General features: G+C 43.2%; 1 protein-coding gene across 1 annotated transcript in view; it reads left to right on the forward strand.

Moving 5' to 3' along the window:
- HTR2A (5-hydroxytryptamine receptor 2A) overlaps positions 559–17,358 on the forward strand; it is a 65,158-nt gene continuing 48,358 nt past the window's right edge. Inside the window, exons 1-3 of the mRNA XM_005687443.3 lie at positions 559–963; positions 1,410–2,153; positions 5,243–5,443. Coding sequence (XP_005687500.1) covers positions 1,742–2,153; positions 5,243–5,443 — 613 coding nt within the window. The 5' untranslated portion in view covers positions 559–963; positions 1,410–1,741. The remainder of the gene's footprint in view (positions 964–1,409; positions 2,154–5,242; positions 5,444–17,358) is intronic.

Raw genomic sequence — 17,358 nt, forward strand, 5'->3', positions numbered from 1 at the left:
TTATTTAAAAATCTGAGAAGGGGCTTTCTTACAAGTAAAGGTGACTGTTCTTAATGTTATCTCTGGAAAAACTTATTCTCTTCCCCGTGTGAATTATTGGATTGTTTCTAGGGGGTATATTTCTGCTGCAGAAAATAAGCTAGCTTAATGGGTATGTTTAAAAATTTGAAGGAAAAAAAAAATAGTACTAATAGCTTCTCAGCGTTATTACCAAAAATCTGCTAGGCATTCTGAGCCCAAATCGCGGAAGTCAGGAATTCCACTTTGGGAATAAGCTCTCTGCCTGGAAGCACCAGCGCTCCGAGGAAATACCATTCTCCGCCTTTATTTACATTCTCTCTTCACCCTTCACCCTAAACAATATCACAGTGGGGCTTACCTGCCTTAGGAATCTGTACCAAAGGCGATTTCTCCCGTTACTCTCTTTAAAATTTAAAAAAAAAAAAAAAGGAAAACTTCCCACTGTTAATATGTAGCAAATGAAAAAAAAAAAAAAAAAAAACAGCCCTTCTGGTCCGCCCTCCCTGACTGTTGCTACCTTGCAGTTTATGACACAGACAGAGGGAGGGCTGCCGGAGTGAACCAGGCGGCGGTGGGGAGCAAGTCCCTTGCCGGGGACGCGGCAGTCCCTGGAGTGGGCGGCTGTGCCCACTGGAAGCCCGCGACGCGGTCCGCGCGGCCGGGGACCATGTCTCCGCGCGCCCGGCCCGGCGAGCCCCGCGGGAGGGAGGGAGCACCCAGCCGGGCGGGGGCAGAGGGAGCCGCCGCGGACCTGGCAACGCTGGCACTGGCTCGACTCTCCCAGACAGTTTTGAAGTCAGCAAAACAGAAATCGAATTACTACGATGCTGGCAGTGGCCGCTCGGGGAGAAGGGGCTCTCTCTGCCGGCTTGATCACCAGGAGAGATGCAGCGAGTCACAGATGAGCCGAGCGTGTCTCCCGGGCGGACCCTGAGGACCCGTGTAAGTTGCCGCGCTCTCCGGCTTGCTGTGTTTTACGCTTGTGTCATTTTCTTTCTGGCTTGAAAGGCTGCTTGGCCGCCATGGAATTGTTTCGATGAGAATTCCCAGTGTGGAAAGTTGTCTGCTGATCCTTAAGATTTTTTTTTTCCCTTTGATTAACTAAGCCACAGAATACAAGCTGAAATTCCTGAAGGCAGCCGGGGCAATGCATCCCAAGACTGACAACTATAACCCAAAGTACCACTATACTTACTATGGGATTTACCCTGGATGTGTTTTTAACAGCCTGCCGTACTGTAGGCTGCCTGCAGCCCCACTGTTTGGGATCGAATGCTATTTTAATGCTGCTGTGGCTAAACTAGTATGATCAGTGTAACCAATGGAATGAGACAGAGCTAAATGACAGTCCTGGTAGTTAACAAAACTTTTCTCTTTTTTTTGGCCAGGATCATATTTTTCTCCCTGACTCCTCAAAACTCAGCAACCTCTCTCTTAAAAGTTTATGCTGCTTTTTTGATCTTGCTTTGGAGAGAAAAAAAAGAAAAGAAGCTAGACAGAGGATTCTACTGAAATTGTGAAGGAAAGCACTATAAAGAAGCCACCGCAGTTCTTTATCTTCTATTGTAATAATGGAAGAAGAAAAGCCAACCGACGGAGCCCAGCACATACGCCAGCCTCACTGTGGCAGAGCTTGGGGACATAAAGCTGAATGGTGACCAGAGCCTGTAACCGGTAAGGTTTTTCTTACACTTCATCTGCTACAAGTTCCGGCTTAGAAATGGATATTCTCTGTGAAGAAAACACTTCTTTGAGCTCAACTACGAACTCCTTAATGCAATTACATGCTGACACAAGGCTCTACAATACTGACTTTAACTCCGGAGAAGGTAACACTTCGGATGCATTTAACTGGACCGTGGACTCAGAAAATCGAACCAACCTTTCCTGTGAGGGCTGTCTCTCACCACCCTGCTTCTCCTTACTTCATCTCCAGGAAAAGAACTGGTCTGCTCTGTTAACAGCGGTAGTGATTATACTAACCATTGCCGGAAACATACTCGTCATCATGGCAGTGTCCCTAGAGAAAAAGCTGCAGAATGCCACCAACTATTTCCTGATGTCACTTGCCATAGCTGATATGCTGCTGGGTTTCCTGGTCATGCCCGTGTCCATGTTAACCATCCTCTATGGTGAGTGGCATTAGCTTCCTAGCTGTACCCACATGGGTAACAAAACGCGTGCATGTCATTAGCAGATGAGTCCGGGCTCAGGGGACCAACTAAGCCTAAGGCTTTGTTTATGGAGGAGGGGCTACCATGTTATACTACTTAAATTTTAAAATGAGATCACATTGTAAAAGATCAGACAAACTGTATGCTGTGATCATTGGAGAGTTTTGTGCTTTGAAACATATACAGTTTACACAGGGAGAGAAAGCATTGTGCTTAAAAGCACGTACATTTTATGTAGAATTATAAAGGTCCCAAGACAGTCCTAAAGCAAAAGCATCTGTCATATCTGAATCCACTTGGTTTTCAAGCCTTTATATTCCCAACCAAATATCCCAGCCTTCGAGACAGGCCAGTTTGATCTTGGTCACACTGCTTTCAGCACTTCTAATGGAGTGGTAAAACCTTCCCAGTTCCCTTGGAATATTTACAGAGAGAACACTAGTGGTGCAGTGGGTTTAATGTTAAAATATGCAGCGTCTCCATTAGAATAAATGACTTATACCAGTTTTAATTGTTCCCCGCCTGAAGCAGCATTAATTTGGAGGTGTGCCTTTGAATTCTACCCCTCAGCTCTTTAAAAATGCATATGCATAAACTCCTCCCGAATTGTTTGGAGGAGGGTGGGAAACACATGGGAAGAGATTTATCTTCCTTCTTCTCAGTGGAGTTTGAAAGAGTCAAACCTCTCAGCAAGTCAGCAAACACTGGGACGACTTCAGCGGGAAGCAGAATGTGATATTCTTTCCAAATTATGAGTAATAAAGCCATATTTCTCCGTTTAAAAGTGGAAGAGGAGGGGAGAATATTGAGACCGCTGACACAGGCACACCAGCCGGTCACCCAGAGCTAGAAACAGTTTATGGGCATTTTTAGAAGGGATTTTTCTGGCTATGTCTTAAGAGCTAAAATATGTGTATCAATCCATCCCCAAGGAGTATGGAGGAGGAAGGAGGTGAGCAAGGGAGCGTGGGCGTCAGGTTTGCACAGGGTCCACAGCGCTCCTTGCAAGGCCAGCCCCCGCTTGACGACTCAAAATGTCACACCAGGATGATCTGATTAAATTCGCTTGTCATTTCCCAGACATCCGGGAGAGGTCCCCGCTTCCTAAAACCCTGCCACGTGGAAGGCAAACTCCAGGAGTGGGAGATGGCTCCCAGAGGGCCCATCTGGGAACCCAAGCCGCAGTGGGAGGCGGGGAGCGGTAGGTACCCCAGAGCGGCGAATGGGGCTGGCAGATGTCAGCCAGGTTAGCAAGTCGAGTCCAGCTGGGCACCGCCGGCTCGGGGTGCAATGGTGCCCCCTGGTGGCCGAGGCTCTGTGCGCAGTTGATTCCCGAGAGAGACGCGCCTCTCCTTTGGCTGGTCCCCAGGACTCCACAGAAATGCCCCCTCCTTATCCCCACCACGGAAACCCAGACTACGGTCCGCCGCTGCCTCCTTGCAGAGAAAACTCCTCCCACGGTCAGCATCAGTTCCGACCAGGCAGCGGGTGGCTTCCTCCCAGGCACTGGGCTCTCCTTGGAGCTCAAGCTCTCTGCATATAGCATAAAAGGCGCCAAGTCAGACTTGTCTCCTGCACTTTAACTTTTCTAAACATCAGTTGTGGCGTCTTGGTAGAGACGGTTTGTGAATAGAGACTTTGTTCAGCTTTGTGGGTCCAGAGCGTGGGGAAAGATGGTTTTCATAATTTTCCTTCTTAACATGTGTACAGATCTAACACCACGGCTTAGATTGTCATCAAAACTAATGAAGGTTCCTATAACCGTTTGATCTCCCTCTAAAACAGATACAGGAGACTGTGTGTCCCTCAGACATACCCTATCTTTTTAATATAGCAGGTGACTTCCTGCCCTGCATCTCACAGTGGATCCTTGTGGTAGCTTTAAGTCAATTTAATGTTGAGGTCCAACTTCCACCCACCCTCCTGGATATCAGGACACCCAGAAAAGCTGTTCAACTGATTCTAATGTGCACCCCTGGGTGAGAACCACTGCCCCAGGCAGTGGTTGCCCAAGTGTGGTTCCTGCACGGGTAGCATCTGTACCAGCTGGGAAATTGTTAGAAATGCTATTCTTCCTGCTCCAGTGCACATGCATAGAATCAGAACACCTGGAGGCGGGCTCCAGTGGCTCATTTTAAGAAACCACCTCGGAGATTCTGAGGCTCCTTCAAGTTTAAGCATCATTTCCCTGAAACAGTTCTCAGAAGAATACCATCCTTTTCTTCACCACTATCTTCATCCCTCCTGCCCCACCTCCTGTCCCTCCAGTTTGAATTTAATCCCCAAATTATTAGGGAAGCTTCATTTTCATGAAGGCATATACCCAGTCTGTGGAGAAGGGCATGGCAACCCATTCCAGTATTCTTGCCTGGAGAATCCCAGGGAGAGAGGGGCCTGGTGGGCTATAGTCCATGGGGTCTCACAGAGCCGGACATGACTGAAGAAACTTAGCATGCACACATGCCCAGTCTGGATTTTTAAACATTTCTTCATTCACACCAATAGCATTTTTGGCAGACTGCTAAATGCCGTCACTGCGCAAGACTGAGCAATTGTAATAATGGCTAAGAGATGGTCTAACCTCAGGAAACGTAGAGTCTGAAAAAAAGTAAGTCAATAAGTAAGTAGCTAATAGGATTCTTTGACCAGGCTCCCCTGTCCATGGAATTCCCCAGGGTTCTTTGATAGAGGAACCCAAAGTATATCACAATTCCCAACCTAAATCGTTAAAAACAAAAAGAGAAGTAGATATTGTTAGGTAGAGGAGACAGAACAAGAGAAACCCTGAAGAGACACAGCCTGAGTTTACAACACACCAGCGTGATTCCAGCTATAAGTTTTCAAATCTTGCGTTCAACCAGGGCAGTCTTACTCTACTTCAGTACAGTTGATTGACATCAGGCTGCTCTGAAGTACTGAAAATATCTCATGTTGCCCTTTGCTGTTAACCATGCCTTCTCCCAGGATGAAAACTATTCAAGCAGGGTAAATTTCATGCGCCAGAGAAGCTCAAGGTCACTCGCTAATGCTAACCTTCTGCATCCCAGGGTACCGGTGGCCTCTGCCCAGCAAGCTGTGTGCTGTTTGGATTTACCTGGATGTGCTCTTCTCCACGGCCTCCATCATGCATCTCTGCGCCATTTCCCTGGACCGCTATGTTGCCATTCAGAACCCCATCCATCACAGCCGGTTCAACTCCAGAACTAAGGCGTTTCTGAAAATAATTGCTGTTTGGACGATATCAGTGGGTAAGTGGAACAGTATTTCAGACTGTCACTTTAAATGACAGTTCATGCCTTCTAAGTAGACTTCTGTTGTGGGTTTTTGTTTGTTTTTGCGCTGAACCCTGACATCCTCAATTAATTGTTCTGTTTGTTGCAAGATATGTTATAGCATAGTAATTCTCAGCTTTGCTTTAGGAAAGAAAAATCTGTTAATGTCACAGGCAGACAACATAAATTTGTATTCTTACTTTTGCACAAGAATATACATGTACACCAACAGACTCAAAACAGAATAACTGTGCTATGTGTGTGTTCAGCACTAAGTCGTGTCCAGCTCTTTTGCAACCCCATGGACTGTAGCCTGTCAGGACCTTCTGTCCATGTGATTTCCCAGGCAAGGATAATGGAGTGATTTGCTGTTTTCTTCTCCAAGGAGATCTTCCCAGCCCAGGTATTGAACCTACATCTCCCGCATCACAGGCGGATTCTTTACCACTGAGTCACCAGGGAAACAACTGTGCTATAGCCGTCTTCAAACACTTTTCCCATCTTACACTTTCAAATTCACGAAATTCAAGTGCCTGAATTTCTAAATCTTGAGTTTCCCAGAGACCTCAATGTTTATAATCACTGGACTTTGTGGTCAGTGTAAGAAAACAGAGCCCAATACTGGAGAATGGACAGTGTCTGGGGGTAGAGAAAGGTGCCAGGCACCATAACTCAGAGAGAGAGGTAAGGACGACGGATGGTGGCGGGACTTAGTCAAAGAGAACCCAGCACCTCTGTAAGCTTCCTCATCCTGTTATGATACAACATGCCAGAGGATTTCAACCCGCTTCACTTAGGCTGATTACACACCTTCACCTGTCACCAGTACTGATTTTCTGTCAGACGCCTAATAGTCAGAAAATCCCAGGTAGTGGAAGCCAGAGACGGCTCCCAGGCAGCTAAGTGAATTGCACCCGTCACCTCAGCCGGCTCGGTTCATAACCAAAGATTCCCTGGGAGTCTTTTTTTTAAGTTTTAAAGTTGCCAAGTGGAAACCACAATCCCACCAGGGCCACGTGGCTGCCGGTGTCTGCTCACAGGAGAAACTATGGGATTTGTTGGCAGGCTTGCCATCAAGGACTCGTGGGAGTCTACTCACAGTTTTGTAGTGATAAAAAATACAAATGAATTATTGTTGAGTCACTCAGTCATGTCCAACTCTTTGTGGTCCCATGACTATAGCCCGCCAGGCTCAAGACATTTCCCAGACAAGAATACTGGAGTGGTTGTCATTTCCTTCTCCAGGCGATCGTCCCAATCCAGGGATCAAATCCGAGTCTCCTGTGTCTCCTACATTGGCAGGCGGATTCTTTACCACAGAGATAGCAAGCACAATAACAGGATAGCTTGTGTTTTTCAGGCCCTATGGTTTTGCCTTGCTGTTAAATACATCATCTGCAGAGTAGGTAACTCCGTTCTATGGATAAGGAAATGGGTTCAAAAAGTAAACTGGCCAAAGCTAGTGAATAGCAAAGATTGTGCTCAATTGTGATAGGAACTTATTTAATTAACTTAAGGGATCACCCCTGGTGGTTCAGACAGTAAGGAATCTGCCTGCAGTGAAGGAGACTCAGGAGACCCGGGTTTGATCCCTGGGTTGGGCAGATCCCCTGGAGGAGGGCCTGGCAGCCGATTCCAGTCTTCTTGCCTGGGAAATCCCATGGACAGAGGAGCCTGGCGGGCTACAGTCCATGGAGTCACAACAAGTCGGACATGCCTGAGCAACACACATGATGGGAACACTAACAAACTGCACCCGTGTGATCTCAGCATTTTTAGAAGTCCTAGCTGTTTTCCATTTTAAACTTCACAATACAGTCTGAAGCAGACAGAGTGGGAGACCTTATTTTGTATTTATCTGAAGGACTGAGGAAACAGGGCGGAGAAAGGGTGTGGCTTACTGGGTCACCTCTCCAACTGGGTCAGGGCTAGGGCTCTAAGCTTCCAGCACCAAAGCCTGCTGTCCCTGCTGTCCCTGCTGAACTTGGTAAATTCTTTCCTGAGAAAACAGACGCTGCTCCCAAAATATGCTTGCAGTTTCTGGGCCTGTGCAACCTTGAACTCATCCTACTAGGATCAAGAGAATGCAGGATTGCTCGTACTCAATCCCAGCTGCATGTAAAAGCTCTGGGGAGCTACTGATTTCACTGGTGTGTGTGTGGGTGGGTGTGTGTGTGGGTGTGTGTGTACTCAGTCACTCAATCATGTCCAACTCTTTGCGACCCTATGGGCTTATGGCCCACCAGGCTCCCCCGCCTGTGGGATTTCCCAGGCAAGAATACGGAGCGGGTTGCCATTTCCTACTCCAGGGGCTCTTCCTTGACCAAGAATCAAAGCTGTGTCTCTTGCATCTCCTGCACTGGCAGGTGGATTCTTTGCCATGGGCCACCTGGGAAGCCCTGGTAGTATAACGGCTGTTTCTTTAGCACAGCAACCAGAGACACAGTAGTGTTCAAAGCACCTCACGGGGGATAAACTGCAGAGAAAGAAGCTGCACGGGATGACAGAGCTCATAACCAGGAGTCACCCCAGGGCAATTCTGTTTGAAAGCCAACACTCTTAGTACTGCCCACTCTTAGAAACACAATCTGCTTCCTGCTCCTTCCAGCCATCACCCCAGGAGTCAGGCAGGCTGGAATGAGTTGTCAAGGAGACGGTCAGGAGCCATCATCCATCCATTTGGCCAAACTTTTATTGCATAGCTACTATGTCCTTGGATGCGTGTTTTGTGGTCCCTGACCATGTGGTCAGAGAAGGCAGATACAAGAAACCCTGAGGTTACCTAGGCTCTGTACCAGAATTCTGTGAGAGGATGGCTGAGGAGTTGGTAAAGGTTTAAAAAAAGAGTCAGTTCTAGTGAAGGTTGCACATACTAAATTGTGTCTGTCTCTTTGCGACCCCATGGACTATAGCCCACTGGGCTCCTCTGTGCGTGGAATTTTAATGTAGCATAAATATTCTCCTGAATTATTTTTTACTGTTTCCATTTCCATTGATTTTTGTTGTTGCACATTTAAATCCTTAGGCTGGAAATTTTGTGTATGGTCTAATGTGCTTTCTTCTACCAATTATTAAAGCCTTTTCAGCATCTACTGATATCAGTTTTTCCCCTTCATTCAATTTATTGATGTATTTAGTTTTCTTTCAGATTTGAATATCAAACTGCTCTTGCTTGCCTAGAATATGTTCATAAATGAAGTTGGATTTGTATAATTTGATTAGTTGGTTTGTTATTCTTATAAGGTTTCTTTTGGTGGCTTTATTAAATTTGGGAGATTTTTTTCCCTTAAGATCTTGAAATATTTAAGTAGGAATGTGCTTTAAAGGTTATATAGAATTTAATTCTAAATCTTTCTCATCCTGGTGGCTTTTAAAATGGTATCTTTAACTATATCACAAACCTCTTTAACATTTTTATCTACATTTTCTACCTTGTTTTGGGTTACTAGCTGAATGCAAAGTTTTTCTTTTGTATTGATTCAGTATCATTAAATGCAATGATTTTGTTTTAAAGGCTGCTTCATCTGAAACTAGTATAACTATGCCAAGTTTTATTCTAGGGTCTTATTTTCTAGATATATTCTATTCCATCCTGTTACTGCCAAACTCCTTTTTGACTTCATGTAAATATTAAGTACATTGCTTGTAAGAAGCATATGAAGTTTTGCTTTTATTCAGTCTGTCTTTTAATTGTACTATTTGTATTTAATGTAACCCACATGTATTTGGATTTAAATTTACCACCTTTTCTTTTTATTTCCCATTTTTCCTATGTTCCAGATGCTTTCCATTTTTGCCTTCTTTTGCACTAATCAAGAATTGTCAATTCATTATACCCCTTTATAGAACTGTTATCTCAGTCTTCTAAATCCTTTTAGTGATTATAACATTCATTTTTTCCCCTAAAAGAGGCTAATACAATTACTTTATCACTTCCTAAATGATTCAAAAACCTTAGCATATTTAAGTCAGTTTACCCCATCCTTTGTATTGTTTTTGCTAATTTCTATTTATCTTTTTAAAACCTGTAAGTCATCATAAATGTTCTGTTCACTTAGTATTTGTTTTTCACATATTGACCCTTTCTATTGCTATTTATCGCTTATGTCACTTCTGTGATTCTGCCTGGGTTTATAGTCCTAATTCCCGAAGAATTTCTATCAGAATATCACATAGGTTTATTTCAGCTTTATTGTTTTTATAACAAACTTTTTTTTCACCTTCATTTTAAGCATATTTTTGTTCAGTATAGAATTCAAATTTGGGAGTTAAATTTTTAAAGCAAGTTATGGATGATGTTCTAAAGTTCTAGTTTATACTGTTTCTTAGCAAGAACTTTGCTGTCAGACTTGTTTATAATCTACCACCTCTTACCACCCTTTCCAGCTATAGGATTTTTTACCTTTTTTTTTCTTTTTTTTATTTCTTTGATTACATCAACATGAATCCACCACGCGTGTACCCCTGTTCCCAATCCCGAACCCCCTCCCACCCCGCAACACACCATCCCTATTTTAACAATTTTACTATGATGTACTTCAGTGTGGGTTAGTTTTGCTCTTATCCTGAGTGAGTGAGTGAAGTCGCTCAGTTGTGTCCGACTTTTTGCGACCCCATGGACTGTAGCCTACCAGGCTCCTCCCTGCATGGGATTCTCCAAGCAAGAGTACTGGAGTGGGTTGCCATTTCCTTCTCCAGGGGATCTTCCCGATCCAGGGATCGAACCCCGTTCTCCTGCATTCCAGGCAGATGCTTTAGCCTCTGGGCCACCAGGGAAGCCCTTATCCTATGTGGTGTTTATACTGATTCTTAAATTTGTAGCTCAATGCCTCTTGTCAGTTTGGGAGAAATCTTGGTCATTATCTTTTCAAATATTGCTTCTGCTCCATTCTCTCTCCTGTCCTCCACTAATTTCTTAGTCCAATTTCTCGTATGATAGAACTTTTACTCATGTTTATGATTCTTAAGGGGCTTTCCAGGTGGCTCAGTGGTAAAGAGTCCTGCAATACAGGAGACACAAGACACGTGGGTTAGATCTCTGAGTTGGGAAGATCCCCCAGAGGAGGAAATGGCAACCCACTCCAGTATTCTTACCTGGAAAATTCCCTGGGCAGAAGAGCCTGGCGGGCTACAATCCATGGGGCCGCAAAGAGTTGGACATAACTGAGCACGCACACATGACTCTTAAACGCTTTTCTACATTTTTCACTTTTCAATTCTTACTTAAGTGTGGATCATTTTACTGACTTGTCTTCTCCTGGGTTGTTAATCCCCTCACCAGCTATTTCTAATTGGCTGTTAAGCCTATGTTGTATTCTTAATTCGGTACTAGCATGTGTTTTTAGAATTCCCACTTGATTCCTTTTTGTAGATTCGAGTATGTAGGTGGCGCTAGCGGTTAAACAAAAAACAAAAAAACCCCACCTGCCCGCCAATGCAGGAGACTCAATCCCTGGATCAGGAAGATCCCCTGGAGAAGGAAATGGCAACCCACTCCAATATTCTTGCCTGGAGAACCCCATGGACAGAGGCGCCTGGTGGGCTACAGCCCATGCGGTCGCAAAGAGTCGGACATGACAGCACGCACATGCACGCACGCACTCTGGAATAACTGTGTTTTCATCTGTTTTCTTAAGTATTAATCACAGGTATCTGAGTAACCTGGGAATTTCTATTTTCTAGAGTCTTTTTCTGTTAGGTTCTGTCAGCTGCTAAGCCTGGTAATTTTATTAAATATAGACACTGGAAAAAAAAATATGTGGATATTGTGTTGATGTCATTCTTCAGAGAGGGGTCAATTAACTTTAGCAGTTGCTGCTGCTGCTGCTGCTAAGTCGCTTCAGTCGTGTCCGACTCTGTGCGACCCCATAGACGGCAGCCCACCAGGCTCCCCCGTCCCTGGGATTCTCCAAGCAAGAACACTGGAGAGGCTTGCCATTCCTTCTCCAGTGCATGAAAGTGAAGTCACTCAGTCGTGTCTGACTCTTAGCGACCCCGTGGACTGCAGCCCACCAGGCTCCTCCGTCCATGGGATTTTCCAGGCGAGAGCACTGGAGTGGGGTGCCATTGCCTTCTCCAGCTTTAGCAGTTAGGTCTCCTAAATCCAGCCAGGTTTAGGGTGAGTTTTTGTGAGCACTGGTCTATTTTCATTTTACCCTTATACCTAGGACATATTCCTTCTCGACCTCAGATGAACATGACTTCAGTCTCCATTTTCAAGAGCTCTCAACTCTAGTTTTTGTCTCCTTGGCACCATAAGGCTGCTGCTAGCCCTTTCGTTTTTTACTGGAGTATAAGTGACTTACAATATTGTGTTAGTTTCTGCTGTACAGCAAAGTGAAATGGTTATACATATATCCACTCTTGGAGATTCTTTTCCCATATAGGCCGTTACAGGGTATGAATAGAGTTCCCTGTACTATAGCAATAGGTCCTTATTGGTTGTCTGTTTTATATCGAGTAGTGTGTATATGTCTTTACCTCTCAATCTGTCCTTCTAACAAGTTGGTAAATGCCTTAAAGGGAAAGGAGGCTCATACCATTACATTCACTTTTTTTCTCTTCCTTTCACTCCAGATCATAACCCCTGAAATCCTGGCTACTTTGACAGCCTTAACTCCCAATTTTTGACCGCCCAACCCCACCCAAGACAAAGATTGAGGCCTTGAATTTTGCTTTATTTGACACTAATATGCTGTACCTCCTTCTTGTTCGAGTCTTTCCAATATATCTTTTCTCACCCCTTCATTTTTAATATCTTTGTTCTTTTGTTTAATATACTTATTTTCACCGATTACTTACAGATGGACTTTTTAAAATAAAATCTGATACTCTGCCTTTTGATAATGAAATTCAGTCTGCCTACATGTACTGTGACAACTGACATAGTTGGTTTTATTCCTCTGATTTTACATTCATCATGTGCCTTTCTTTGTAATAGTTACTTTTCTTCCTCATTTCATATGTTTGCTGACTTGCACAATGTTTCGTTTCTTTCACCCCATCCCAGTTAGTTTGAATTTCTTCTTGGCTTTTCCATTCCTTTTTTGATTATAAAAGCTGAGTCGTGTCCAACTCTTTGCAGCCCCACAGATAGTAGCCCACCAGGCTCCTCTGCCTGTGGAATTTTCCAGGCAAGAATGCTGGAGTGGGTTGCCATTTCCTCTTCCAGGGGATCTTCCCAACCCAGGGATCGAACCTGCATTTCTTGCATCTGTCTCTTGCATGGGCAGGCAGATTCTTTACCACTAGTACCACCTGTAGTCTTATCCCAAACAATCATTATACTGACATTTCTATTACTATTAATATATGTAAAATAAATAGTAACCCCACTAAATTGTTTCATTTCCTCATACATCCTGAGTCCCAATCATAGAGTCTTCTGTTATTTTACTTATTTATTTTAATTGGAGGCTAATTACTTTACAATATTGTGGTGGTTTTTGCCATACAATGACATGAAGCTAATGGCACAATAGATCCTTTTTAAGCAAGTCAAAAATGAAGAAACCATAAAGATCAATAGAGACATAGCTCAATACATGAGAAATAGTACATTGTATATGGCTAAAATCACCATCAACAAAGTCAAAAGCAAACTTTCAATGTCTGGATAACAGACCAAAGAGCACCCACATTTTGATAAAAAAAAAAAATGAAAAGACAAGCAATTGAACAGGGTAAAAATAAACTATACGAACAGGCAATTCACAGAAACCTAAGTTAAAATGGACAAAGCTCATGAAAAACACTCAGCCTTTTTAACAGTTATGGAAATATAGTTTAAAACAATAATGCAATATCGCTTTTTACCCATTTGACTGGCAAAATTAAAATGAGTGAAAACACGCACTGCAGTTCTGGATACGGTGCCCTGTGTACCCATATGCAGTTTGTGTGAATATGAGTTGTATGTTCTTGAACAGTCTAGCAAAAGCTATTAAAATTTGGCCTACCAGCCTCACTCGAGGGGATCTGTACTACAGGAAAACAAAAGTACATGTAGGAATCTATGATAATTTGAGGGAATAGCAGAAAAGCTAGGTCATGGTTGAATATATTATTTTAAATTATGGAATATTCTGCAGCTCTTAAAAATCTTGAGTTGGGGTTATGGAGATTCAACTAGAGGAATGTCTGTGAAGTTAAGTGCAGAAAGCAGGTTACATGCATGGTCTGGACCCATTCTGGTAAGTAACAGTAACTGTTACTAATAGGAACAGTACATGGAGATGTTTACATATCATTAATAGCACTGAGAAACTATTAAAGGACTTCACACTTGTCAAGAAGGTAAAATTAGGAAGAATGACAGGATTATCATATTTTCCCTCACATATTTCTGTACAATTTTTCGCACAAATATGATAATAAAGTGTTTTAGATCAGGGGTCCCCAACCTCCAGGATCTAATGCCTGATATTCTGAGGTGGAGCTGATGTAATAATAATAGAAATAAAATGCACAGTAAATGTGATGTGCTTGATCATCCCCAAACCGTCCCTCCCCAAATCCATGGAAAAACTGGCTTTCACAAAACTGACCCCTGGTGCCAAAAGGGTTGGGGACCACTGATCTATAGGTCCACGAATGAAACCGTTACACCTGCCTCATAGGAGAGAGGGCTCTGTGAGAGGTGGCGGTGGTGTTTAGTTGCTAAGTCGTGTCCGACCCTTTGCAACCCCATGGACTGTAGCCTGCCAGGCTCCTCTGTCCATGGGATTTCCTAGGCAAGAATGCCAGAATAGGTTGCCATCCCTTTCCTTTCTCAGGCAAGAATACTGGAATAGGTTGCCATTTCCTATGCTGACCCTCAAAGTTTTGCAAGGATCTAACAGATGGCAAGCTTGGTAACCACATCAGAGATGACTCAGGTTCTCTTGCTCTAGGTATCTCTGAGATTGGCTGCTTCTCCCCAGCTCCTTACAGTGACCAGCTTGGTCAGTTTACTTTTGCCAAGGCCTCTATCTAACTCTGAGGAACAATGAACATAATTACAAATTGATTCCATTTTCTATGTGTGAGTTTCTCTGAGTAAAGAAGTGATGACAGTCAAGATTGAAGCATTAGATTAAGAATGATCCTGAGCTTCTCTGAATTTCATTTTGCCTTTATAAACACAATTCCCTTGATCAGAGGGAACCATGACTTCAACTACAATATATAAAATGAGCAAACCTCTTCCTCATCATGATTGCCTTGCTAATGCTGTATGAGAAAAGAAAATAGATGCTGTTTATTCCCTGACTGTCTTTAGCAGGTAAAAGTATATGTCAGATAGAAAATGTGAAAATGACTTTTTTCACATTGTCATATCCTGCCAAGCAAGCCAAGACACCAACTTAATTTTTTCCCTTGTGCTTATTTCATTTTAGAATTGTATTTGCAGCTCATGAGTAATTTTGAAGTATCGTGAGTGTAAATAAGATTTTTTTTCCTCCCTCAAGGCTAAGCATGACCTTGTATTTTATGCACTATTACTTTTGTAATAGAAGAGACAAGCTGTGTCAATTTATTCAGTCCTTTGCCTTCACAAACTGGGACACCACACACAGGATCCTAGACTAAATGTTTAGGTCATTGAATCCAACCTCATGCCTTCAGGCAGGCCAAACTTCCCTTCCTAGACAACGTAGATGAATGAAGCAGCTTTGAGGGACAATGAAAATGCTACATCTCATTACAGCTTTAATTTGTATTTATCTGATTAGATAGTATTTGAGCATCTTTTTATGTTTTGAGCAAATTTATATTAAGTTTGCTGTAGTTGGCTGCCTGTAGTTTTGGCTGTAGAACTTGGTGGTTATGAGCGAAAAGTCTGGAGCCAACTATCTGAATGGGTCCCCTGTAAGCCGTGTAACCTTGGGCAAGTTACTCAGCCTCTCTGCACCTTTGGTTCCTCGTGAGTAAATGACAATAACAGTACCTACATTGTGAGGTTGCTCTAACAATTAATAAATACAGCATTTGCCTCATGTTAAAAGCTTATAACATCCTTTGAACTCCTTTCTGTAAGGTTCTTGGACTTTTCCTAACACAAAATAAGAGAATTAGCTGTTTGTTCATGTTTTCACAGTTTATCTATATATTCCCAATAGGTTGTCACTTGCCATTACTTATGGTGGTCTTTTTCCCTCACATACTTATATATATGATTTTATTTATAGATGTTCTTTTCTCCTTTATGGCTTCTGAATTTTGAAGTGTTACTAAAATTGCTTTTCCCACTACAAAGTTATAAGAGGAATTATTCCCTATTGTCTTCCATTATTTCTGTGGCTTTGTTTTATACACTTAAGTCTTTGATCCATTTAGAATTTAACCTGTGGCTTAATTTTATTATTTCTACACTGCTTTTTATACCAGCTACTTACTGTACCACTTATTTGCCCTTTGATATGCCGCCTTTATCATATACTGAGTTCTCAAATATGTATATTTGGGTTTATTTCTGAACTTTATGTTCTGTTGACCAGTCTGTTCATTCACTTACAGCATACTTTTGTTGAGATGAAATATGGCCTTTATTATCTCTTAAAACTAATATTCCCTCATTGCTCTTTTTCAGAGTTTTCCTAGCTAAAATTTTTACTTGCTTTTTTGAGTCTGAGTTTTTATTAGAAGTCAACTTCTATCTAGTTCCAAAAAAGAAAATTTTATTAGAGCTGCATACAATTTTGTAAATCAATTTTCTGGACCTTTTTGCTGGCATATCTGTATACTTCTGGTCTTATTTAGTGTGTGTTTGTAAACAGCCTCAAATTCCATTTGGAATTAAGTGAAAGTACATACAGGTAACTACCAAAAATTTTAGCACTTAGGTTTTAAAAAATGACGTGTGTATTTAGGTCCAAGAGGAATAATAGTGAAATATGTATGTCGAGTTTTCCTATCATACCATATCTTCTGGGGGTGGGAAAAGGCTTGGAAAAATACAAAATAAACCAACAGAATAAAATAGGCTCAAAACCAGATGGTGTTCTGTTGCCCTTCTTAGTGGGGTACACCCCTAGCTCTACGGTGAGAAACAGATGTACCTGGGGACCCCACTTGGGGTTCTCTCCTCAGACCTTATAGGTTTATGCCCAAGCCCCTTGCTGCCAGGAGTCAGCCTAGGAACTGGGTTTCAGAGACTCATCACACAACAAGGACAGGAAGGACCTGGGTTACCTGCTGTCTCTCCCACTGCGTAGAGATCACGTTGTAGGTGAGCATCTCCCGAGACACTAGGCTGGCCAAGGAGTTCATTCGACAGGTTCCATACGATGTTGACCCGAATGAGCTTTTTGGCCAACCCAATATAAACAAACTGCTGAAGAATTCATCTAACTTGCCTTTCCCTCAGTTTTCTCTATCTTCTGATTTCTCTCCTGGGTGCAGTAAGATCGCCTCCCCTCTTTTCACCTCTGCCACAATGCATTAGCACATCAGAGAGCCACAAAGAAGCTCTGGGCGCTGCCCCAGCCTGCAGGTGAGTGGGTTGGTGTCCAGGAACAGCGATGCTCACAGTCCAGAGGAGCTGCCATCCTTCCTTAGGGTGCTGCAGCACCAGAGAGCCGCCAGGGAGCCCGCCACACTGTCCCTGCCCTGAAACAAAGCCTCTGCAGGGCCACCTCACTGTCCACCCCCTTCTCTTGACCCCCGAGTGAAGCACCCTTTCCCTTTCCAGACACAGGTGCGAGAATTCAATGACATCTCCCCCAGCAGACCACCTCATCTCGTACTTCTCATTTACTTTGTCCAAATTGATCCTTCCCTTTGGGGTCAGCAGGTAGGAATCTTCACTAAGTCAAGATCAATAGCAGATCACCCGATCAATTTGTTGGAACGTCACATCGCAAAAAGACTGGGCTCTTAGAAGACATGTCCTTGGTTGTCCTTTAGCACAC

Source organism: Capra hircus, chromosome 12, assembly GCF_001704415.2.
Source record: "Capra hircus breed San Clemente chromosome 12, ASM170441v1, whole genome shotgun sequence".
Taxonomy (NCBI): Eukaryota; Metazoa; Chordata; class Mammalia; order Artiodactyla; family Bovidae; genus Capra; species Capra hircus.